Here is a 26,398-nt window from a genome sequence, read left to right as displayed (position 1 = left end):
TATATTTCTATTTTTCAAACTTTTTTTATATAATTTATATTATTAAAATCTATAAAATTATATTTTATATTGTAAAATATATTTTTAATATATTTAAATTATGTAAATTACAAGATTTGGTTAAAGTAATGTTTGATAAAAAACGATTTCCAGAGCAAGTTTGACCTTTACACCTTTACTGAACTAACGTGATATTTCCAGTGCAAACGAGATCTTGTCACGAGATTTGTTATGAACGATGTCATCATAACGGGTTTCACGCCCTTCAATGAAAGGCCAATGTCTCTTCCTGTAGCTAGATGTGTCGTCGCTTCACAGAAACAAAAAAGTTTCTTAAACTTTTTGACCACTTTGGTGAGAATGTGATTTGTTTTATTGAGGGATTCAGAATGTATGATAAATAGAAAGTTATATGGGGTAGCTTTTATTATTACCAAACGTTCCTTTGATGTGCAAATCGTGGGGGCAAATGAACCATTGAGTTAACGTATACAGTTTTTGCATAGACGGTATATGGGTCGAGTCGACTAGGGGAAACTGCCCATTTATTTACGTACGTGTACACAAACCGTATCAATAAAATGGTGGATGGATGGGATGATAAACAGATTAGGAGCAGATTATGTCACGGGACAAAATTTACGCAGTATATTTGTAGCCAGCGCTGACATGTTTCTCAACCAAATTTGAGTAATAAATAACATAGTCAAATTTATTGTGACATGCACAAATCAAATGAAATTATATTAAAAAATTATTGTTCTCATCTGAACTGAAGACTTAGTGAAGTGAAAATAGAAAAGGGATGGTGTCTTGAATTTGAAATGTTCTGATTTCAAATGAAATGGGATTGGGAATCCGGAGAAACTAATCTTTCGATTAGTATGAACCATTTGAACCGGGCTTTAATATAATGAAAACAAATTCCCAAAATGGAACAAAAAGCACTCCATTTTGGGAATTTATTTTCATTATTAACCCCAGTTCATTTTGTACTTTCTCCGGATTTTCTGCTCTCCCGCTTGAGATTTGGAGAAAAGCACAAGACATGTTAAAAGCTTGTGTCCGCCTAGTTGCGATAACGTAACCCTCCTGCCGACGGCGTAGCCAGAGGGTTACGAAGCTTATTCGAGTGAAAAAAGCGAAATAGTTTAGTCAACAGATTTGCTCAATTTTTACCACTTTCAAAAATCATGACACAAATTCTAGGAACACAAATTTGATCCTCAATGTCTAATGAATAACACTCAAAAACACATATGAGAAAATATTTTGGAAGAAAAGGACAAAAACTTATCAGATCCCGGAGCGACAGTCACAAATTTCCCAGGTTCTCATTAGAACCTATCGCATCGCCATTTTGTGACTTCCCGATATGTTCAACGCTTTATTTTTTGGTCACCAAGCGCTGAACCACAGGTACCAGCCAATTGAATTGACGACCTGCCAAGCCGCGGCCGAGAAGGACTAAACCATTCTGTAAAAGAGGTGTTACAATGGGGATGTTGCAGTGCGGCAGTGCGTGCGCGTAATATGAGTGAACGACGGGCTCAGTAAATGGACAGCGCACACGCACTGCCATATATCACCCCTTTTACAGAATGGTTTAGTCAAACTCAGCCGCGGCTCGGCAGGTCGTCAAATCAATTGGCTGGTACCTGTGGTTTAGCGCTTGGTGACCAACAAATAAAGCGTTGAACATATCGGGAAGCACAAAATGGCCGTGCGACATATCAACCTGGGCCATTTGTGACTGTTTCGCTCCGGGATCTGGTAAGTTTTTGTACTTATTGGTAATGGTGTTTTCAATGAAATTGAGCAAATCTGTTAACTGGCTGTCGAAATTGTATGTTTTTAACCATTTCGCCCTGCACAGATTGTGGATGATTCGTAACCCTCCGGCTAAGCCGTCGGCAGTGAATGTTGACGCCACAAATTTTCGCAGCAGTTGAGTTTAGTTGCAATAACATAACCCTCCTGCCGACGGCCGGCTACACTGTCGGCAGGAGGGTTACGTTATTGCAACTACAGTTGAGTTGTGCTCAACTTTTGTGAAACATTTGCTGCTTAAATTAAACAGAGTTGTGACGTCAAATTCACATCAAATTTGATTCGCATTCGCAGGAAGTATGAACCGGGCTTTACAAAAGTGCTAACTCGTGTTCCAATTTAGTTTTTAGGAATAGAAATTGGTACAATGTATATTTCTTTTTATAAACAAAAGCATACATGATCACGTAGTTTGGTTAACATTTATTTGCAGGGTAAATTTCAAAGTTCAACTAACATTTTTCCTGAAGTTTTTAAGTTTTAACTATAAATCTAGTTCATGTAATTTTTGCTGAGCACATAATCTCCAAAACAACATTTTACCTTGAAACACACCCACATGTCAACATTGTTGCAATGTTTATCATTCTTTTTTCTAATGCTAAAGGGGGGATAGTAGTAATATTAATATTGAATAAATGAAAAGTGTGCTTGTCAATGTCACATTTGGCTGGTTATTTTATTTCGCCCTTCAAAGATAGCCTGCCAACTTCTGAATTAATAGGTTACATTAAAAAGGGATGTTATTGGCCCTATGACCAGGTCACTAATGTAAAGCGCACTTATACCGTTATTGTGAAATGCGCTATATAAGAATTGGTTATTATTATTACAGAAAGGGAAAGCTGTCAACCAACTTCTCAAGATATTTATTGGAACTTTACAAAAGGTGATATTTCAGCAGTACAAGACTTTAGCAGATACAAGACTCCAGAGGATGTTGTGGGTCAATTGAAGGAGGCTTGCAAATTATGCTGCAAACAGAGGGTGTTATGTGGTTCATTGTGGACTTCTGTTATGATTTGTGTTAAACAATGTCACTGCATTGTAAATCTAAAACAATACCTGAACCTCTTTAGGATCTGTCCTGACTGTTTATTAGACCCCTTGCATTTCTATCCGTTGCTGATGTCAAACAGGGGGAAATGCGTATGCAAGTGCATCCTGTGTGCAACTCTAAGCCAATGGTAGGTCTTCATTAACCTCAGTGAAGGCACGGTTTGGGTCTTTTGAAGTTGTGACGTCATAATGCATCATCCACAGTGGTTTTGAACGAAAGATGAACTATGCCATTGCCAGCCTGTAATAATACCATCTGGAGAATGCATTTAGGCTGTACAAACATGTCATCAGTTCTGTGCTCAGCTGTGTCACCATACACAACCCTTGCACTAGAAGGAATGGTTTTAAATGCCGGGTCAATGTTAATACCAAGAGATTAACCAATTTCTTTTTCTCCTTTTACTTGTGAATGATTTCTCATTCAGGAGGTGCACATGTCAAGATAACATCATTTAGCTTGTCTTAGTGGAAACATTTACACACCAGCTACTTATCCTGTGGGACTTCATACATTGGAAAGTCAATTCCCATTGACTTGTCTTGAACTCAAACCTCAACTGAGAAACATTCCAACCTAGAAAGAAAATCACCAAATAAAAAACTGTTGAAAAATGGCAGCAAGAGGCGGTGGAGCACAGAGACCAAATGGTGTCCAAGGGAAGATTTGTCAGTTCAAGCTAGTGTTATTGGGCGAGTCGGCAGTGGGCAAATCCAGCTTAGTCCTACGATTCGTCAAGGGTCAGTTTCATGAATACCAAGAGAGCACCATAGGAGGTGAGTGGATAGCTTAATGTTCAAACCCCGTACCTTTTTCTATGCTTTAATTTTTACCTACATGTAAAGGGGTGTTGTGACCGACTGGTCTAGGGTGGTGGACTCGAGCTCTGTAATTGACAGAATGTGGGTTCCAATTCTGACTTGGTCAGTCGCAACATTTGTGTCCTTTGGCGAGATACTTTATCATAATTGCTTCTCTCCACCCAGAAGTACAAATGTGTACCGGCAAGAGCTGGGGAGTAACCTTCTGTGGACTGACATCCTAGTAGAATACTCTCAGTCATTTAATGCCAATGAAACCGGATTTAAACACCGGCCTGACAAGCCATATTGACAGACTTTGCTGTTTTACATGTTAAGGATCTGCCATTTTCAGTGTCTAGCCAGTTGAACCAGTTAGCCTGTAAGTTCACAAGTTCCCCAGCTTGTTCAATGGTCTGTAATTCATATGTACTAGGGATGTTGATCAACACCTGAACACTGACCATGCCAGCAAGACTGCTTTGAGAGATTTTTGACTGAGCTTCAGGTGTTTTTACTTGCCTCTTGCTAGCGGACACCAAGGCAGAATGCTGATGTACACTTTGACAGTTTTGTCTGGCACTTGCTTGTTAATTAGACAAGCATATTCAGACACTTTACGGAAACCTTTGGTTCAAATTACTTAAATGTTTAGATGACATAATAATAATAAGTAATAATAAATAAGACCCCTGGCCCCAGCTTCTTGCACCGTAACCCACATGATAGCACTGTTGATTAAAAGTTAGTCTAATGGTAAGGGTTTAAATGGGTCAGTCAATACCTGCTTAGCACAGTATGCCATGCTTATGAAGCAAATTGCATGATTCTATTTGTCATATGAGCACAGAATTCCACGGTAAGCATGAATTGTTTCCAGGTCTCTTGTCAATATTCTTCATTGGTGGTTATTCAAAATGTGTTGAATCCTTCACTCAATCAGTGGGAATGTTTATGATGCCATGCTTTTCATCAGCACTGCCATTCAAAAAATACCCATCCCTCAATCTCATCCCGCCGCCACCTAGCATGCTATCGACAAGTTCGTGGGAGAGAAGCCGCATGGGGAAATTCCCTCAAGCAATCACAGCAAGTGTTTATGTCACATTCTCTTTATGCCAATATGAGTGACTTGGAAGGACAAAATAGTTGGTTTTCAGTGAAGAAACGTATCAAAATTAAGGCACGCTTCAGGAGATCGCAACTTCCAACCGTTGAGGTTGACACCATGTACAAACCATGAATAAATTGAGTCAGAAGTGGCAAGAACAATATTTTTTATATGTAAGCTGTTTTGTGTTCGTGTGAATTAAGTGGTGTCTTTGTGGTTTATTTCCATTTACGCTTGTGTCTTGTTTATTTATTTAATTTCCTCCCTGCAGTAAACTGTTTGTTCCACGTTAGATCGTGTCATTGTTATTCCAGAGGTTACTTTCTTTTTCAAAAATGTTTGCCATAAATCATCATATTGGCGATATTAACCAATGATATATATCACCAGTCAAAATATTTGATGTTGTCTAGTGCTAGTATGATCCCTTGTTGCAGGTTCAAGTCTCGCTCTAGTAATTTTGTCTTTGTTCAACCCAAAATCAAAGTGCAAAGTGCATGTAGTACTAGCATTATTCACAGACCTTAAATTCTGAGATAACAAATTTTGTTTTGAGACGATTTTTCGATAAATTCAAAACCAACATCGATATTGGCAATATTGTTTTCAATATCGTATCGTGACGATATTATCGTCATATCGTCCAGGCTTATATATATATATATATATTTTTAAAGGATTCTTTTTAAGGAAACTTATATTTCCACATGCATGGCAATTACTGCACACTGGGGGAAACTGTATTCCAAAACACTTGTCGTAACTGTAGGGACCAATTTTTCCTTGTACAGTAAAATGCTATAACAAAAAGTGTCAATAGCTACCCCAAATTATTGTTATTTAGCATTTAGTATTTGCTATGCTTAACTGCTGAATGAAATCGTTCCCTGAACTGTCTGCTAAAATGTGTTAAATTGCCTTGTACAACATGATTTCTGAAATTCGCCTTTTTTTAAAATGAAACATTGTTTGCGTCATCGCAGACATTATATAGTTTAACTTGAAAGCAGTGAAAGAATATTATTTACAAGACGTGTCTGTATGAAACCAAAATAATTGTTTTTAAAGAGATACTACATGTAGATCAGTATTATATATCTTGTACGTATTGCCACGCCTTTCAAAGTCTTACAGACCTTAAATTCCTGTTGTTTTACTTCCCTTTAACAACTGACTCCAATCTGACTAAGGCAGGAATGACAACAAGGCTGATTCTTGTTAATGAAATACAATTAAGAACAACATGTTATAAATAATTCAAGGTAATTAAGGGTATTGAATACATGAAGGTGGTCAGTCGCAATGTGATTGATGTTTGTTGTTTTTAATCCCTTTATCAATCAGGTGTCCTTTGTTTTGAAGATTGGAACTAAACATAAGTAGGCCTCTTAATTCATAGAAAGCTGTGCATACCTGTCATTTGAGCACTTTTAGACGCCCTGCAGATTATAATCAAAGCAGCCATAATATTCCTCCTACTTCTGTCTGATTTCTGATTTGGTTACCCTCAGAAGAATTGTTTTCAATATTATTATAAAGCCTATAATACCATACTGTACAATACAATAGACCAGCTTTTTAACTCAATAAAAAATAATATAGTTTTGTTTTCATACTTGGGCCAAATATCATGGTATTACATGTATTTTTAGTTTAAATCTCAAAAATATATGTGGGATTTGTGGACTATCCTGAGGTCTCCACAAAACTGTTGACCCTTACATTAGGTTGTACATAAACAGCAGGACAGTTCTTTTCAGAACTACCAAGTTCACTCTTCTCTCCACTCCAGAATACAAATATTAGAAGCTCTAACATAACAGCTCTCAGGGGTTGCCCTTAACTTTTTTTTTAACTGGCCAGCAGGACCAGTTGGCTTGATTCTTCACTGGTCCGCCAGGTTTTTGACTGGTCCGTCAATTTTTTTTAAACTAATAGTATACTGCTGTACTCGATTTCCGATCGTCGCTATTTCTAAATTCAACATGAATTGCAACGTCAACTTAACTGCACTGGAAGCCATACTTTATTTATGTGTACCAAGTTATTGTGTTCGTAAGGGGGGCTCATTAATTTGAGAGTATTTTTTCTTTAAAAATGTAATAACAATAATGTTATTAAAATTAATTTAAAAACAGGTCAAATTATTTGTCAGAGCAAATTGGAAAATTTAATATGATCTTTATTTAGGTAGTTTTTTAGTCCATGGTTTATTGTAAGCACTCGACATCGAAGTATTCCCAAGTAAGAAGAACTTTTTTATGAAAAAAAAAAGGAAAAAGTTTTTACAAAAAAAAAAAACCACTTTAAAACCAACTGTTAAAATATCATTAACTTTTTATGTATTGCCTTCAAATCTACGGTGGGGGAGGGTTACGTGCGATCGCTCAAGTTATTTTATTATGTGTAAACATTGCCTATTATTGTAGTTTTAATAAGTATTCATAAACCGGTACCGAAGTTCCCAAAATCTTCCCACCTTCGTCCAGAAAACAAAAAGTAGACATCAAAATAGTTGCAACATCCATGAAGAAGCAAATGAGTTTAACTGTATTTTTTACATTTATGTGTATGGAATGGTCGGTGCCGGCGTCTGTTTTGTGAACAAAATTTTCATTTAAAAAACGTTTTTAAAAGCAGCAAAAACAACTGCGCCTTAACACATGATTGCATTCTAGAACCCAAGTCTTTCTTGAAATCAACCCGCAAAAAAAACCCAAACAACCGCGCTTTATATGTGACCAATAAAACCATGGATTGGAACAATAAACTAGATCGCCCACCAATCGCCCGCAAAAAAAACAAGCCCCAAATAACAACAAAATTACGCAAAATCAGGACAGAAGAACCTTACTAAACACAATTAAATAATTAAATACTACTTTTTGCTCATCCAGAGTATCCTAACATGGTAATTTTTGTTGAATGAAGCCTCACCGTCTCGCTCGTTTTTCGTAAACACGCTAGACTTTTATTCCCACACAGCAATCTGCTTCGTTGACGACCATGCTGCTGACAGAATGTGTTTTGCTTTGTGGTCTTTTGTCAAGGCGGTTGAAGCTAGTTTTGTAAGCTATCGCGTACTTACACCAATAGAGGGCGTCTATTCTCACGCTATCGAATATTCTGAAACGCCCTCTAGCATTCAATGTTTCTTAAACTTTTTGCCACACGTGAACTAATACGAAGACTACAAGCCTTTGCGTTGCATGATGGGATTTTGCGCTGTGTATGCGTGATCGTCGGAAGTTTGCCAGCGTTCTGCGGCACTTCGAGTGATTTTTTTACGTTTTATCCAAACCTTGAGTGAATGTTTTTACGTTTTATTCGAGCCTAAAAATAGTTTTAAAAATAGTCATAGTTCTGTAGTACCGCTGCTGATATTTTTGACTGGTCAGCCGGACCAGTTGGCAAGGTGTTTCAACTGGTCCGCCGCGATTTCCACTAGAATTCTGTGTTTGTGATTACCATTCTCTGCTTACTGTGCAAGCGACAACTTTTTGCGTTAGCTGTGTAAGCAAAGAATGCCTAGTTACTAGTACGCACGCTCACAAGCAAAAATTACCTGCTAGCCTGTGAAATACACTTGAGATATGTACGTATCATGTAAAGCGTGGAAATCCCTGCTCCTGCCTGTGCAGATTATTTGCTTTGGTAAGCAGAGCCATGGAATTGGACCCGGTCTGCACAACAAAGTAGATATTATCACATGATTGTTATGGCACAAACCAAATAGCATATTAATACCTTGCCATGCAGTGACTCAAAACCTACAGGCTGAGTACCATAATTATATGCAAACATCAAAATCAATTGAACATTGTATTATTCTAGATTGTCAAAACAGTCAGGGTAGAAAAGCCAGAAAATTTGAGAGAGTAAAAACACCCAGGTGTACATGTGGTTTCAGAAAAAGACATTGGCATTAGCCAAGTATCCCATGAAATATAAATGTATCTAATGACTTTTTTTAAATGCACAGCAAGCAAAAAAATAGGCATGGCTTGTGTACAAAAGTATGTATCTGTACTGTAGACTTCAGTCTTGTTCTGTAGACTTCAGTCTCCTGTGTCTCTTTGTGGCATGGGCCTACTATGCATTCAAGAGAGTGTACCAAAGGTAGCAGAGTGCAGTAAAAAGCACAACCACCACCTCTGGAACTTAACAAATCTAGGCTAAGTGTTGTGCTACAGTTTGATTGTCAGCTGCTGTTTCTAGGTGCAGCCATGTTATCCTTTCAATGATCAATTAGCATGTATGCACAATATTCAATTCTCATGTTCAGAGGTAATCTCTCTCTGTTTCCAATGGTATTCATTAAAAGCATGTTGTTAACATTAAAGATGAATTTTAAATAACACAAATATTGATGTGTGTAAACCTTCTCCCTGCAAAAGTTAAGAGCCATGATTGATCATTTAATTGGCTTATTGGATTGCATCAATTAGATTTGTTTTGCCCGAGTAGTAGCAAGTTTATCATTCTAATATTGGTTGATAAATGAATTACCAATTATTTATTGACCTTTTGGAAATAACACACCTGACTCATCATTCACATGGGAATACATGTACATTACATTTATGTACATCATCATGTACATGTACATATTGTACCAGTACAGCTACACAGGCAACAACCAGTAAAGATTGATGGCTTATATTTATAGTGATGCTGTTGTTGTTGTCATCAACAGAAATTAAAAACAACACGTTAAATGTTGATCATGTAACCATGTACATATGTAGTTTATGTGTTATGTCTCAGGCATGGTTGACCTGGTTGACAGACTCATGACCCCTGCTGTTGAATATTCAGCAGTTTGTGTGCTAGCCATTTTAATCACCATTTTGTTCTGGGTTTTTTTAATAGCACATGTGCCTTCTATGACAGTCAGACAGAGATAAAATATGCAACCATAATTAGACTAAAATGTCCAGATGCCCGTTCCATTGTTTCAATTAATTTTATGGAACCAATGCATTTGTTCCACTCCGTAACCATTTCAATAACCCTCATTGCCATGACCTCCATAATCTGATAAATCTGGTGAGTTTCAGAGTTCAGTGTTAACCACACATCACCGTTGGTGAACTGAACCTTGGCCTTTCACCGCTGTTTAAAAATCCTCACTGTTATTTGTGGTTGAGCAGAACCTATGCTGAGAAAAATGTGCCATTCTGCTTTTGTACTGAATTCGGACAGGATAGAAAGCAATCTTCAGCAAGGGGGACCCATCCTCCCATACAAACCACTAAAGTATTGTATCTGATAGAAAGTGTATTTTGCCTTTAAACATAGCCCTTTTTGTTTAATTTCATTTAATTAATTCTTGCTGTGAAGCCAATGACTCTCAGGGAAGCGAACTTAATCACTGCACTAGCCACTAACCCAATTGACAGGAGATAGGAAGGGACGTTTTAGTTTTAGATGTTGGAGGAAAACCCAAGAGAATTATTCAAGGGAAAACCCACGCAGTCAGGCAGTGGACTGAAAAGCCAATCCACGTATTGCCCCAAGCATAATTTAAACAGGGAACCGTTTTACCAGGAAATGTACTTTCTGGTTGAGTGTGATTCTAGATCATACGTTTATTGTTGACGTCGGTAGCTCAAATACAAACAAAACATGTAGGCTGGATTTGGTTTGGATTTGCCAGACTCAGGTGTCATGTTGTACTATGTACACAGTATGTATACTTAGCATTAGCATGTCTGATACTTTGTTCTTGTTAGGGCAAGGCAAATTGTCCTTAATAAAGTGCACCTCTATATGAGGAAATGTTGAACTTCCTCAAGAACATATTAAGGGGCACCCCTCGCGCGCCAATCACCACACGCATGGAAGCAACTGCCTCTATTTACCTCCATCAATTATCAGGTCTGTATAAACAGCACAAAAATAAAAAAAAGAACTACATTGATTTTATTTAAGTGGATCAGAGTTAGCATGGGTAGAAACAGTTTTCTGTACATGGATTGTACACGTTGCATATTAGTTGAATTGTTTCGCAATTACCAATGTCAATATAAGCATTATTAATAAAAGGGAAAAAGTAATGTTTCCACTCCTAAACAATACATAAATACTTAAACACTGAGAGTAGATTATATAGATTACAGATCGCATGAATCATTGTTACAATGTTAGCAGTGTCCAATAACACTTCCTGAATAGGTTTCTATTTATATGGGCTTTAATGTACACTGACTTTACAGTGACCCCCTTTCTCCCGTCTACAAAGAAAGTAGGTCACAGGTCAAGGTCACATGATATTGTTGACAAACAATTCAGCACACATGAAACAAGTTGCCATGAATGTACTGTTTTATCAGCTGCTATTTCATGCTCCTATAGATATAGTTTTGAAATAATTTACATAGTGCGAATGTTGACAGAATTCTTTTCTGTATTCAATTTCAAACGTAAACATCAGGATGTTCCCCAGGTTTTTCAAAACTCGAGCCATTCTGGACCAAACTTTGTGGATGTTTGGTTGTTATTTTTTGTAAAATAAAAATAACAAAACCACTTGCGAATCTTCAAAAAATTTGCACATATTGGCACTTCTGATACGCTTCCTTGTGATTGGCTTTGCTGATACGCTTCAGTGTAGTTGGGGGAGAGTCCCAAGTAGTATTGATCTTGTTGTGGTAGCTCCTAGCAATGGAATTCAAATCAACAGACCACAGACCTCTTTCTGAGAAGTTTTTGATTGTTTAAAGCATCTTTAGTTGTCAGGCAAAATCATGGCCAAAAATTGTAAGTTTATTGTTTGTTTGAAGCATATTTAATTGTTGGGCAACAATCATGGACAACAACAACTGCAGTCTACAATATTGTAAGCTCCTACCCAACCCTTCTTTACTATATGGAGCCAAGCGTCCCTTCAAATCACATTTACATCCAAGTATTCCTTGGGGTCACGTTTTAATAACAGCGCCCAAACTGTGAGCTGGATAATTCATTATCCGCACCACAGTTTCAATTACATATACAGACACTGTCCAGGTATCCAAGGTCTACGATGTATATAATGTCATAATGAAATGGCTCAGTCAGTGCACGTCGTACAGCAGCATCAATGCTAGATAAACACATGTGCGCACTCAACGTCACGTTGGCATGCACTATGCTGAGTATGATAATGTTAGCTTGAGAATCAAGATGCATCTGTCTCAGATACAATCTTGGACGCTGCTTGGAATTGAAAGATGTCCCTCTCATGAGGAAGCCATCATTCAATATGGAGGGAGGGATCACCCAAGGCTTCTAGTCCATCTTGATCACTTCAGCGTTATTTGCACGGTCCCCGATCGATGCTATTTTGCCTGCATTTATGTGTTGCGTTTATAACCTACACTATAGAAAGACTGTAGGCAGTGAATATTGACCCAGCGCTTATAAAAGACACGCCATGATCAGGGAGCATGGTACTCGCCCCCTAAAGGCCTGCTGATTTCATAAAGGGGTTTTGAGTGGCAGGAACTAGACCGTTGTAGTGTTATTGTTATTTGCAAATATTGATTTTCGTTACTCGACATATTTATATGCTGGGTGTTGAATAATAAATGAATTGGGGTTAAGTGAACAAGAAAAGAAACGTCATGTTTTTATTTAATGACAAATTGTAGGTTGTAAACAAATCGATTGAAAATTTTCATGGGTCAATGGTGCTATAAATCTAATGTAATGAAATATTGCAATTAAATTGAATGACAACAGTGAATGTTTACCACGGTTTGTCCCTTAATTTGTTCAGTGGCTGGCTAGCAGGACTAGTTAGCTTGTCATTTCACTAGTCCATTACCTAGTCTGCATATTAAATACGGATCGCTTTTCATCATTGAACCAGCCATCCGGACCACTTGGAGTGTAGTTTGACAGGTCCTCAAGTGTTTTAACTGTCATGGCCAATGGGACACTGTTAAGGGAAAATTCTGTTCACATTCAGTTGCCTTCACAAAGCCATTACAATCTCCTCAGAAGATTAAACACTTGTCCTTCTTAACTCTTCTTTTTCTCTTTTTTATTTGAATCTCGGTCAACTTGAATTTTGATCACCCAAAACAAGTTTTTGAGTATGATTATTTCAATTGTATTTTCCTTTTTTTTTTTCTTCCTCTCCAGCCGCGTTTCTGACACAGACTGTCTGCTTAGATGATACAACAGTTAAATTTGAAATATGGGACACAGCGGGTCAGGAGAGATACCACAGCCTGGCACCAATGTACTACAGAGGAGCGCAAGCAGCCATTGTTGTCTATGACATTACAAACCAAGTAAGTCCAACAGAAGCCTTGTGATTTATCAAGAGTTGTTTGCCATGTAGGGATTATTTCCAAATCTCTGTTAACCTTTGCAAGTGTTTAGAACATTTAAAAGCAATCACCAAAGGAGAAAGATCAATCCAAACCTGAAGTTTAGTATTTGTGGTGATGTACTGAGTGTGCAAGCCTCCTCAGCTTGAACATATCTGGGAGGTTCCAGGTCTAGAATAATGGGAACCTAGACCAACAAGCAAGTTGTCAGAATTGTTTACATTTGTCCAATCACACCCCTGTAACAGTAAAGTTGGCTTGCGTGGTGTGGTGCTGGTAGTTTTATTTTTGTCTTTCCTTCTTCTTTGTACAGCCCTGTTTCTTGTAGACTTCTTGTAAACTTTAACCTCATCTTACCAAAGATTTGCTGCTGTTTTGCATTTACTGTTGTTGTTTTTTACATCATTATTGGTATTTTTGTTGCTTTGTACATTGTTCATGCATGCTTGTGACTGATGGAAATTACATTTTTTGTATTGAATGTAACTTTGTTTTTGTTTTCTACTCTTATTCTCTCTTTTCAAAGCAGGCCCAGTGAACGTAGTCTATGATGATCATAATCTATGATGTCTTTACTAAACTGCATTTTTGTTTTGTAAATCATTGTAGTATAATGTAACAATAGGCCTACAGCTTTGTATATTTAATTATTAGGAATTGAATTACACTTGGAAGTTTTTTATTTTGATAGAAAGACAAACATTTAAAACAAGTTTTGCGTTGACACCATTTAATAATAAAAGCTCTCTGTTGAGTATGCATGGTTCTGAAGGACTGTCATACTAGGATCCAGGATCCTGTAAAACCACACCTACTCAACGGAGAGATTTAAGTACTAAGGTGTCGTCAGCGCAAAACCTCTCATATTATTTTGCATTTTATTGTTAATTGTAAACGTACTTTTAATAGCTGTTTTTTTAGCATATCAATTATTGTTTTTACTATTATGTCATTCATACAGTTTACAGAGGATGTTTCAATGATATAGTTTAACGTTTGAACTTAGATGTTGTTTATTATGTAATAGGAAGCACAATTATTAATTATTTTAGAACTGATTATTTGTTTGTATCAGGACACATTTGCACGAGCAAAGACATGGGTAAAAGAGCTACAGCGGCAAGCAAGTCCCAACATAGTCATAGCATTAGCTGGTAACAAAGCAGACTTGGCTAACAAGAGGATGGTAGAGTACGAGGTAAGAATAGAGCATTTTCAATATAATTTTGTTGTACCCTTTTACTGATGTGTAAAAAGGCCGGTTTATAGTCAGTCGCGCGATGGTCGCGCGACGGAAATCTTTCGCGCAATCCTAAGACTGAGGCCTAAAAACCATGTCTTTTTATGATCGCGCGTCAAGATTTCCGACGCCCGACCATCACGCGACCGTCTATAACTCGGTCTTTAAGCACCGTATACTCAGTACTTTCCCGACTATGTGAAACAAAATTCCACAGGTAAATCACTCGGGTGAGATTTAAAACCAAGACCTTTGCAATGCTAGAGCAGATGTCTTACCATTAGACCACTGAGCTTGACCAATGGCTATAGGCAGTTTGAATCCTATGTGATAGCAGCAGGTACTGCAACGAATTAATAGGTGTTACTGGAGTATTATATTTAATCATCTTATTGTTAAACTCTCAAAGCTATTGCATAAAGTCATAATCTACAGTTTCATTAGCCTCTTGACAAGGCTTTAGACTGTGTGGTGATTGTGTACTCATGATTCTGATGAGTCTGAAGTAGTAGCTCACCTAGAGGTCAAAAGGGAATCTACGTCATTCTATTGCACTTGCATGATTTGAAGCTGATGTTCGTACATTATGTTGTGTTATTTCAGGAAGCACATGCATATGCAGAATAGAATGCTATTTTATTCTTACATGATTTGAGGCTGATGTTTGTACATTTATTTCTTGTTATTTCAGGAAGCACATGCATATGCAGAAGAGAACAGTTTGTTGTTCATGGAAACGTCAGCTAAAACAGCGATGAACGTAAACGACATATTCTTGGCAATAGGTAAAGTTTGTCTTTTGAATATTGTCCTCGTGGTCAGCAATCAGATCCTGTCAGCTAACCTCCTGTCAGTAATCTCCATTGCCTCCAGAACGTCTATGCATTGTTTTTAAATTGCCTTTGTTTCCTTTTTAATTTTATTTCCACCAGTTTTTGGTGATTTTCTTTTTTAAAATGCTGCTTTCCCAATTTCTGTTTGTCTGTTAAACTCAAGTAATATTTTTTATATTGTATTTAATATGATATACTTGTACATAAATGTTTAATGTTATTTTATATTGTAAACCAAATTTCCTAAGTCCTTTTAATTTTTATTTGGCGATGTATTTTTGTATATAATAAACCAAATTTGAACTAAATTGAATTGAGTTGAACTAACGAGTAACACAGTGAAAGGTACCAACTTTTGTATTTTGAAATGCTAAGTAGTATTTGAAAGTTTGCAAGGTTGGAGTTCGATCAAGACAATCAGAGCTTACTGGTGGAAATATTGAGTTGTCAACATCCGGTTCTACTTGGAACCTACACTACTAAAAGATTCTCATGGTGCTACCGCAAACCTCACCTAATTTTGAAACTCTGTTTCTATTTTTTTCATTGTTACAGCCAAAAAGCTTCCGAAGAGCGAACAAGGTGCCGGAGCTGGTTCATCCCAACGGCAAGCAGGCAGAGGAGGAGTTGATCTTACAGAAAACCAACAACCATCATCGGGGGGTTGTTGCAAATGAAAACTTCAATCTATAAAAATTGCTCTGTATAAAAATTTAAAAACACACACACCACAAATCAGCGGGATAACGGGAATGGTGAGGGCGGAGTCAGGGAAGGGGGACGTGATGTTTATTTTGTTATTCGTAATCATGCCAGATTAACAATTGATACCCATTTGATGATATGCGTGAATATTTAATACAGACACCAAAATGGTTATGTCACAGTTACAAGAGTCACGGTAACATACTGTCTGAGTGTTGCGTTGTGGTAACCGTAACGGGTAGACTCAGTGACCATATTGATGGGGTTCTATTGTTGATATCACGCCTTGTGTCGTGTTCCCGAGCAGCGCGCTTGAGGGGTTCATTCCGTAATTCTTTTCTCTCCCTCCCAATCCTTCAAGGGCTTACCATGTCTTAGCAAATCTGATTTTACTTCATGTGTAGACACAAATTTTATTTGAATCCAAATCAAATTGGTTACAGGTATCAGAACACTTGCTACATAAAATGACTAAATCAAGCCAAAAACCTACAGTTTTTAAAGTAAATAAAAACAAAAAGTAAACAGAATTAACTGTTGCAAACTGCTTTCCAACAAAAAGGACCTATGGTATAAAGGAAAACAAAAAATAGTTTATGGTGTGACGTATCAATTGAAGACTACCCAGAAAAGAAGCTCATGAAAAACATACGCATCTTTCATAAAGGGATAATTTACATCGTATCACAACGTATAAATATTACATTCTTCTTGTTCCATTAGTTTTTAATCATAGATAAACTGGACAATTTCTTCAGGGTTCATGAACCTGTGTTGTACCAACAATTAATTTTTAAGAAATTTCATTTAAAAAAAAAAAATTTCATTTAGCTTTGCTAGCTCTAGGAGTTGGTCATGATTACTGACTACAGACATTATAAATCCACGTAAAGCAGGATGGGGGAACAGGCTTTTGTCATGGTTGCCTAAAAGATGTGTGTACAGCATGTCAACGTCATTCCCAGTGATGTACAAATACAATCTTTCCCAGATAGCCTTGCTCGGCCATAACCCCTGGAAGTGTAGACTCTAAGTATCCAAATATATTGGTTATTGTAATTAGCCGTGTGGTTAATCCACTCAGTGTTAAGAGACGTAGGTACAGCGCGCTGCGATGCATCTAACTGTATTGCAGTTTGGGTTCAAAAGATGCATCATGCATTATGTCTTAAAGCAACTGGCCTCCTCTCTTTTTGGATCTTGTGATACGTCTAGCTCTATGCAGTTTAGGAGGACCATAAAAACATGCTTCAGTTGAAATGTCTTGTGTCGAAATACATGCATTTTGTCACACGAGTACTAAGCACGGTACAAGCACTCAGAAACCAAATCACAAGCGCTGAGCAAACACGTTTGATAAGCCAATCATTGTTGATTTTAAGCGCCTTTCTTCCATGGGTTAGTGACAAGAGGTATCGTTATGACGCGCTGCCCATGGTGGCAAGGCCGACTGCATACAAGTTTGCCATCTACATGTCTTGTGAAACAAAGTGAACTTCATGTATGAAAGTACTTGATTTTTTCTTCTTTCTTTTGTGAAAACACCACATGACTTTGTATTTGAGATTTTTTTAAAAGCCAATACTCTTCAGATTACACATTTGTATTATTTTCTCCCGTCAAATTGAAAGAGATGATTTGTCCGACTCTAGCCCTGACAAATGTCAAACTCATCATTCTTGTTATACAAAAAATGAGAACTCAAAAAAAAGATTCTCAAACTGTACAAAACATTTGAAAAAAAAAAAAAAAAAAAGGATGGATGGATACTTTGTATGTTGTTGGTAGAACTGCGTTTAATATATTTGTGTATCTACTGTTAGTAATTAATCGCCATGTAAATTTACTTTAATCATGAGAAATCTTTGTTTAAAAAAACTAAAAGCTGGCTCTTGTAAAGGCAAAGAAATGTTGCAGTCAGCACATTGTAAATGGCGATGATAAGAATCGTATATAGTATTCAATTTGATAAAGATGAATGTTTGAGCAGTTGATGCTCCATGTGAACGCGCCAACGCTAAAAATGATTCAAGAAAGTTTAATATAGGGTTTTTATATGTATCCCTAGAAATATCGGCGGTTTTACCGAAAAATGAAGCAGAGATGGTTGATGGAAAACTGAAAACTGTTATAGTACACATTTTCTTGTATGATATTATTTCACAAATCTGTTGACCTAAAAATACCCTCAAATCCCTAGTGGATTCTTCCAATTGTCATTATTATTAAAAAATATATGTGATTTGGTTATCAGCAGATTTTGGGGTTTTATGGTGCGTTTTTTTTTTTTTTTTTTTTTTTCTTCTCTTCTTTTCTTGGGACTAGCCATCACTACAAGAATCTTGGTTGCGCTATTTTGCTGGTCAATGTCCCGGTGTGTTTCAAGTGTAATGCGCATTTTAGGAGCATAGCATTTACCAGTTTATGAATTGACTCCCAAAATGGCGAGTGTGCCACTAGCCGCATGTGATGATGGCACAAGGGTAGCCCTGGTAGCCCGTCGGAGACGTGACGTTCTATAAGGGCTAGATACAATGGGTCAGTAAGCCTTCTTGAGACATGGCAAACACCTTAGAACACCATTTTGTTTGGGTTACAAACTGATTTACCCAAACCAAACTACAATTGTAATATGTCCACCAAAACTCAAATAGGATTGTAGGTTGTTGTCAGGCTCTAGCCCCTTTTTTAATGCACCTACAAAGTAGCATTCACTGGAACATTACTTTGATGTATCTACTAGAAGCTAATCATGTGAGAATGTGTTTTTTATATTACCACAAGCTCTGAATAACACCTGTATTCTCTACCATTGTAATCCTGTGCAAAATAAATAAACAAAATAGTGTTAATTCCTTTTAAGCCTTTCAGTTGTAGATGTCTAATTATCAATGTCATCCTATGCTAAAATTTATTGATTTTTTTCCTGAAGTATTGGTCATCCAATTAAAGTTTCCAAAACGCAAACTTTCGCTAATGTAGATAATTTAACAAAGGTTTATTCATTTGATGGGTAGTTTTCTTGTTACTTTTTGTTTGTTTTATATGCAATAAATTGTACGATAATGTGGCCATGACAAGTGAAACAGCTGATTGTGATCATTAAGAAAGGGGGGGGATTTGATTTCCTCTTTTTGTTGTAAAAATGGTGCCAGAAATAAACAATGTACAAAGTGTGGTTGGCCATTTCCTCTTTCATTGCAATTACAAATAGGCACGTCTACCATTTCTCAAGGCATCGTTTTGAACAAGTTCAATAAATCAAACTTTTCTACCGACCATGTATGGACCAGCTACATGGGCACAAGCCCTAGCTCGTTATTCCCACCACATTTAAGCCAGGAAGTTGGGCTTTGCATTGTAACACCGCTGTCTGTATTAACCACTGGCAAGTTTGCACCTTTTTTTCTCTTTCTTTTTGTATGCTGAATAGTTGGCAGTACCATCAAGTTATAGATTAACCTAAAGAGAAAAAACAACCAGCAGTTTATTGGTTTTGATGTTTCGCACTAGAAACGCATCAATGTTTATCGGTTACAAGTTATGGGAGATCACCAACACATAGGGCTGGATAGCTCAGTTAGTAAAGTGCCTGTTCGTTAATCCAGAGCTCGCTGGTTCAAACCCCACTCCAGTCAATTTTTCTTTGAGTTAACCAACTGCGCAGACTGTAAAATAGAAGAAAACAAATGACAGAAGTATATCTGTATAACGTGTACATGTAGATGCATTCACTGTATCCTACTGCTGGCTGGTTTAGTGCGTTTATCTTTTTAAAACATTCATGTGAATGGTTAATCAGTAGGAGGGTTAAAATATAATGTGCATGCCTTCTACACACACAGCTCTATGCTATATAAACTCTGCGAACATTTTGTTCTAAAAATATATTCATCAACACTTGAGAAAACACTGTGTGCACATGCGTAAGTCCACATTGTTTTGATTACCTAATGTGGACCTCTTGTTCTCAGGGTCCTCACTTGGCATTTAATGCTTGCCCATTTCTTGGATGCGAACTTCATGTTTGAAAACAAGAAATATCGGAGCATTTACTTATGCTGGCGTTTGTTTATTAATTGGGATAAACCATAAGTTTGACCGAAGGTCATTGAGACCACACTTTTATCAAAGAACCGCCTCGTCTTAATTTGATGTTTGCCTTTTTTGTTTGTTTTAAATGTCTCCACAAATCTGGGTTGGATTTTTTATTATAATGCGTGTAATCAAGTTACGGTTTGTGGACATTTTATAATGTATTTTAACTAATATTTCAAAATCCCAACTGCTTAGATTAACATCTGACAAAACAACCAACACTTAAAAGTTAACACTTTATTTTGATAAGTTTGTGATTGGGTGCATGATTAATTTCGCATGCCCCACATTGAATTCCGAAAGCTATAGAACTCTGTTAACACATTAACAATGTTAAATACTTTATCATGTTTATGTGAAATGTTCACCAACATGTATATAAATAAAATACAAATTCTTGTTTATACCATTTGACCCTAATAATGAATTAAATAATCACAAAATCAATCTATCAAACTATAACAAAAGTATGATTTTACATTTTCCCATCCGTTTATTGTATAAGGTGTTTGGCTGTATAAATGCAATGGTTGGTAGATAACTAGATCTGTACAGACCTTCTTGCATACTAGTACCATCTTGGGTCAAGTTTGAGCAAGGGGCCAAAGTCATCCTTTGGAGGACTTTGCCAGGTACCCATGATGTATTGAATGCATAGGTTACCGTGGAACATTGACTATGGGTGACAAATGGTCGCCGCTCGAACTTGCCCATGACTGTCCAACACAGAAAACATTGTCAGTCATAATGAGGAAGTAACCCCAAAATAGTATGGTGCTTGTTGACTGAAGTATCCCCTTTACACCTATGTGGAAACTGGGTACTTGACCAAGATGGCTGACCGTTGCGCATCAAGTTTCAGCACAAAGACGAGAAATCAATTTGAGTAATCTCTTGGTTTAAAAAAGAAAAAGAAATGAGAAATATTTGGGCTGATCTAGGTATTACCATAATATGGACAGTATCCTAAGTGAATGGTAATATGTACAGGTTTATTATATTCAAGTAATCGCTAGATATAAAGTATGAAAATAAAAAAACACTGCATAATGTTGGAATAATATTGTAGCTTTGAACTTAAAATAAAATAAAAATGATAACTGTATTGTATTAAAAACTGATTAATTATTAAATCTTTGGTGTGGTATGGTTTGTATTGGTTGTCTTTGGCCTGATATCAGTATTTAGTTAAAGACCTAAAACTCTCTCCTTTTAACCATTAAATTCAAGTTTCTTTTCAAAGACCAAGGCCCATTTATTTTTACATGATCTTAAGACCTTTATCAATCTGAATGACTACGCAAAGTGTGATGTCACACTGCCAGTCGCACAACTGACACTACTGTCTCGTTACTGACAACTTTTCTTGAGAGGAATGTTGGTTTGTGAAATTGGCCCCAGGCAGAAAACTACAATTTTCTGCCCAGCAGAAATGAGCAGGCTTCCAAATGGTGCGTGACATGTTTTGGATGTTGTCCTTATTCTGGTAAGCGTAATTTTGTTTTGCTTAGCTACTTTTTGTTCATACGCAGCACTTTGAAAGTGGAGCTTCACCAGAGAATAGGGCTTTAAAAATGTCGGCATTCAGTTATTAAGAGATGTTTGGCCACTGGCCAGTCCCAGAACCCTCATTGATAAAGAACGCTGTAATAAACAAAGAGGCTCTGCTTATAAAGAATACTTTCTGAAGTCTCGAATCTCACTTTGTGTTTCGTTTGTTTTGCTGTCCTCGTAGAACAACATTCCTGAGGAATTTACTGTTGTTCAGATGTTATTACGGTAGGCAGTCACAGCGATCTTGTAACTCTGAAATGATTGTACAAAGTCATTACTCGTCATACTGGTAACCTTAAAATACTTTCTGAAATTAATTTAGTTCCCCTAGCAACTTTATTTCCTTTGACTGGTCAGTTGGTCCCTTTATATCATTTGTCAAATAGTCTTCTTGGTACCTGACCAAATAGTTGGTTCAAATCATTTATCACTTCATAGTTCAAACTAACGTTCACTTCCAGTGTCTGTCATTCAAAATTCTTCTTATATACATCACAGTATGTCTTCTTGAAGAAATATTGCAAATAAATCATTGGTAAGTCAAACAGCTCTGTTAACAGTTATAATTTACAGCCAGGTAGAAGAACGATCAACACAGTGACATTATCCCTAGAGCCAGCCAATAGAGCACTCTGTACAAGTCTCTCGCTCATCTGTTGAGCAAGGTTCCTATACATCTCTAGCTTTGTTGGGTTGCCTTGTTCGACCTCCTGAAGCCTGGACTGAGCGTAGATTGTGTGGAGTTCCGTCAAGGTCTCAATATCCGCATCATTCCCATCATCATTCTCCATCAACGCTGATATCATACTCTCAAACTCTGTCTGGTCACTTGAGTCATCATCCTCTCTTGGGTAATTGATGCTGGTGAATCTTGGAGAAGGGAGAGTATTTGGGGTACCATCGTGAGCATCACCTTCAGTTACACTGCCGTCAATGAATGGTGGCGCACTCGCTGATGTTTGTTGAGTTGGCAATGGGAGACTTGGCTTCAAGTCCGAATCAATCACTCCATTTGCAGACTTGATTTCTCTGTGGCCGTCTTCCTGGTTTCTAGAGGGTGATTTGCCTTCAGTTGGATGGGAGTGAACACCATTCTCATTATTAGTTTCTCTACCACCTTCCGAGAGTGCTTCCTGATCTTGATTATCAGTGCCAACAGAGGGCACTAGATTCAACTCTGCTACTCCATAGAGGTCCCTTAGAGAGGAGTCACTCACCAGTCGTTGCATTTGATGAACCTGTTGACCTGGCATCAACTGCTTGACCAATGAGACGGCCTCTTGCTCAGACAGAACCTCCCACAATCCATTGGATGCCAGTATGAGGAACTCTGATTGGCTGTCGAGAGTGATACTGAGCGTGTGCGGCTCGGCCAGGACGGCAGATTTGAGCAACGGATCACCATGGTTACCCAGTCCTCTTGTTGTGTCAAGCACTCCGTTTACACGGCCACCGTGAGCACCCTCTTTGACTGAGCTACCGGCTCTTAAAACCCGCGCTCGTTCATGAGAAGATTGTGGGGTGTGATTCCTTGTTAGTCTGATAGCTTTGCCGTTCTGGCAGAGAACAGCATGGGTGTTTCCTGCATGCATGAAAAGGAAAATTCAAATTATAAGACTGAAATAAAAACATTTTTATAAATATGAAAACAAAAATATGCACCTCATTTTCTTTTTACTGAATCTGAAAATCGTAAGCAGAACCAAAAACGTATTCTTATATTTTTAAACAGCTAGTTTATAGATTCAGGGATGTGATAGGCTGATGAAAAAACACCTGAACTACATGTATGAGTATGAGTGCAAAGCGTGAAAGCTTGCAAGCGTGAAAGCTTGCAAGCGTGAAAGCTTGCAAGCGAGAAAGCTTGCATGTAAGAAGCCTGCTAATGCATTACTCTCTAGTTTTGAAACCCTTACTCAGCAATCTGGGGTGTTCCATTAAATATCTTTACTTCCTTAAGGATTTGATCTTAGTTATAAAATATAATTAAACAAAAAAATAATTGTTTGGGTGGGGGTTTTCCGATTTTCCATTTAAAAACTGAGAAATCACATCCCTGATAGATTTGAGGTAGTCACAAATTTCATTTCAGGTAGCCTATTGCACAGTAAATGAATTATTGTCGGGATTCCGAAATTATCATGGCCATCAGTCAGTTGAGGTAGAAACAGTTTTACATGATGTTACATGGGAAAGTTTGTTTTTAAACGTAAATCTGTGAAAATTAACTAATTGAATGTTTTGGTCAATGGCAACCAATGGCCAGTTCAAACGAAACAGATATTGGTTACAACTGCAAAATCGCACCCAAGAAATGATGTGAAATTCCTCTGCAATGATTTCATACCTGCATTAGCAACATACAGCACCCCAAGCTCCCTTGGCTGCTCCTCCCCATCACCCCCCTCCTCCTCCTCCTCATCTTTCTCATAATCCTCATCTTTCCCATCCTCCTCCATCTCTCCGGTCCTCTGGATGACGCAAGTCACTGCAGAGCATCCGCTCCAACGCACACGCGACTGCTCATCAATCCCATATGACAGAATATAATCTACAAGCTGGTAAGAATTCTTCAAAGCGATCTCCATCTTCTCAGCAAACGGATCATTCTCGCGTTTGTTTATAACTTTTGACTTGGTCTCTTTCTTCAATTGTTGCTGGGTTGTTTTAAGATCTAGCTTTGTCATGTTCTCTTGACAGGTATGCATGATCTGTTGTATAATGTTTTGACTTTCCTCATGGAGAATATGTCGAATGCTATTCTTGCGAATGACGGGTCGCGGCCGATCTAGATTATAGCCTAGGAGATCATTATGTTCAGCGAGGTTCAGGGTGCATGTACAGGAAGTCGCCGGATCAAATTTCGTCATCTCGTTGAGAAGGAAGTGATGAAAGTCATTTGCAGCTACATCGCCCGCAAAGCGCCCATTGTGGCCATCATATATGGCAAAGAAACACTTATCCTTGTCATTACCGAAGAAGTCCTGAAACACTCTAGTGTCCTCCATTTTGTTTTTCCACCGCTGGTTGTCATGGGAACAGATACCAACGGCCCTGGCACACTTGGCGCTGCAGTTCAAAGCTAACCCTCGACACTCTGGGAAAACCACCTCTCGTGTCTGGATTAGATCTTCATAAGTCTCCTCCATGTATGACTTAAGAAGTTCGTAGGCATCGTTGATCTTCTGCATGAGGGACATAGACAGTGGTTTACCATCCTTAGCTCTGCTCTTCATCTTACCCAGGACGGCTTGTCTGCGCTTCAGCAACGAGGCCACACTGTCTGGACCTTTCGCATCCTTGTAATCTAAGACATGGAGGGCGCTATGGTACTTGCGATGCTCCTGTAGCAGGCGAAGAAGAATAAATGATCCACATTTTTCGCAGAAGAGGGTGATGTCAGGCTGTTGGGGATGCTCAGTGATATCGGTGTCCGGGGTAGAGACACGAAGTTGGAAATTACGACTGCGGAGCTGAGCTTCAGTCACCCGACCCTGATGCTCAGATATTGATGATGTATCGCTACTCATGATGCTTGATCTGTTTAATCAATTTGACTTGTCGATCCTGGAAATATCAAACAAAAAATAAAACACTCATTGGCATTAAAATGACAAGGAGTTTTTTACTTGATTACAAATTGTTATAAAATGGCTCTGGGACTTAATTTTAGCCACTAAAACAGACATGTTTGTCATGTTTGTAGTTCCTACTTATTTGTCTTTCATTTACTGTTCTTCCTGATAAATTTCCGTTTGGCGCCACCACTTTTTTACTAATTTTTACAAAAAGGGATATCTCATTGAGGTAAATTAGATACTATATTATTTCATATCGAATGAAAAAGTGGTGGCGCCGTACGGAAACTTTTCCTTTTTATCACACTGTCATTCCCTAACTGCCTCAAAAAAACCATTGGACTTCCTGTAAAAAATGCAACTTGATGTGCTTGCCTTCATTCGCATGATTCATCATAAAATAAACACACCGAGCTCAGAGATCTAATCGTAACTGCAAGTTAATCATTTAAACAAAATAGCCCAATTGATTATTTACAAACTAGATGTCATGATCAAGTACTTTGTAATTGCAAAAGTAATACGAAATTGTTGACACTTACGGATTTTTCAGTTAAAAGTCCGTCCAGAGAATCGGGCACATATCATACAATAAACGACGACAACACAAAATTTAACACATTGTTTCAATAGAGGGCGCTCTATCAAACAATTTCAGTTGCTATGGTTTGATCTCACATCTCATTATCATCGTGGAAAAAGATTATGAAATCATGAAGACAATGTTGAATCTGTCTGGCTTTTTAAATTTCAACAACAAGCAATTAATTATCAAGTTATATGCCTATCCAATTTCGTAGGCCTCAGTAAATGTTATTCTGGCAAAATTCTGGGGGGGGGGGGGAATTGGTCAACTGATTTATTTTCCTGAAAACTATAGGTAGATGGTGTTGTACTGTAATTTCAAGGCTTTTCAACTTTGGTTCTATTTAGATTAACAACCCTAAAAATATCCTGAACTTTGGAAATAACATTTCTCAACATCACTCTAAAGTTTCGCTCCTCATTGTTCTTCAAAACATCATCATCTTTATTTTCCTCAATTTCAAGACACATAACCCTTCAACCAATGGTGGTAGTAGTTGCTGAGTGATTCAGAGCACTGAACTCGGGCATAGGTGTTTCTGATCAGCAGAGTTTGGTTCAACAAGTCCCTGACATGGCACATTCTTGAAGATACTTTTCCATATTTGCTTTGTCATATACGATGGGTCATCAAGCTGTAGGTCCTGTACTAGAGGATTGATGGTGCACATAAAAGCGGCCAG

At 37.7% G+C, this 26,398-nt stretch overlaps 2 protein-coding genes across 2 annotated transcripts; one reads left to right on the top strand and one right to left on the bottom strand.

Moving 5' to 3' along the window:
• The first annotated feature begins 225 nt into the window (after positions 1 to 225).
• Positions 226 to 17,144, top strand: LOC139939383 (ras-related protein Rab-5B-like). The gene is made up of 6 exons (XM_071935211.1): positions 226 to 354; positions 3,318 to 3,666; positions 12,932 to 13,083; positions 14,198 to 14,320; positions 15,054 to 15,147; positions 15,751 to 17,144. Exons 2-6 carry the CDS (start codon positions 3,504 to 3,506, stop codon positions 15,870 to 15,872), a joined length of 654 nt encoding a protein of 217 aa, XP_071791312.1. The 5' UTR covers positions 226 to 354; positions 3,318 to 3,503; the 3' UTR covers positions 15,873 to 17,144.
• On the bottom strand, positions 16,288 to 25,745 carry LOC139939382 (protein phosphatase 2C-like domain-containing protein 1). The gene is made up of 3 exons (XM_071935210.1): positions 25,673 to 25,745; positions 23,900 to 25,119; positions 16,288 to 23,134 (listed from the first exon to the last, which is right to left on the bottom strand). Exons 2-3 carry the CDS (start codon positions 25,080 to 25,082, stop codon positions 22,113 to 22,115), a joined length of 2,205 nt encoding a protein of 734 aa, XP_071791311.1. The 5' UTR covers positions 25,083 to 25,119; positions 25,673 to 25,745; the 3' UTR covers positions 16,288 to 22,112.
• Positions 25,746 to 26,398: the final 653 nt, after the last annotated feature.

Source organism: Asterias amurensis, chromosome 7 (genome assembly GCF_032118995.1).
Source record: "Asterias amurensis chromosome 7, ASM3211899v1".
Classification (NCBI taxonomy): Eukaryota; Metazoa; Echinodermata; class Asteroidea; order Forcipulatida; family Asteriidae; genus Asterias; species Asterias amurensis.
Note: the sequence above shows the minus strand (reverse complement) of the source record. Positions and strands in the feature narration are given on the sequence as shown.

What these genes read in the sequence shown, in the direction of transcription:
- LOC139939383 (XM_071935211.1), top strand. Translation starts at nt 3,504, where the DNA reads ATGGCAGCAAGAGGCGGTGGAGCACAGAGACCAAATGGTGTCCAAGGG. An exon ending in CCAAGAGAGCACCATAGGAG is followed by an intron (nt 3,667 to 12,931) that starts GTGAGTGGATAG and finishes CTTCCTCTCCAG; the next exon opens with CCGCGTTTCTGACACAGACT. An exon ending in CGACATATTCTTGGCAATAG is followed by an intron (nt 15,148 to 15,750) that starts GTAAAGTTTGTC and finishes TCATTGTTACAG; the next exon opens with CCAAAAAGCTTCCGAAGAGC.
- LOC139939382 (XM_071935210.1), bottom strand. Translation starts at nt 25,082, where the DNA reads ATGAGTAGCGATACATCATCAATATCTGAGCATCAGGGTCGGGTGACT. An exon ending in GCTGTATGTTGCTAATGCAG is followed by an intron (nt 23,135 to 23,899) that starts GTATGAAATCAT and finishes TCATGCATGCAG; the next exon opens with GAAACACCCATGCTGTTCTC.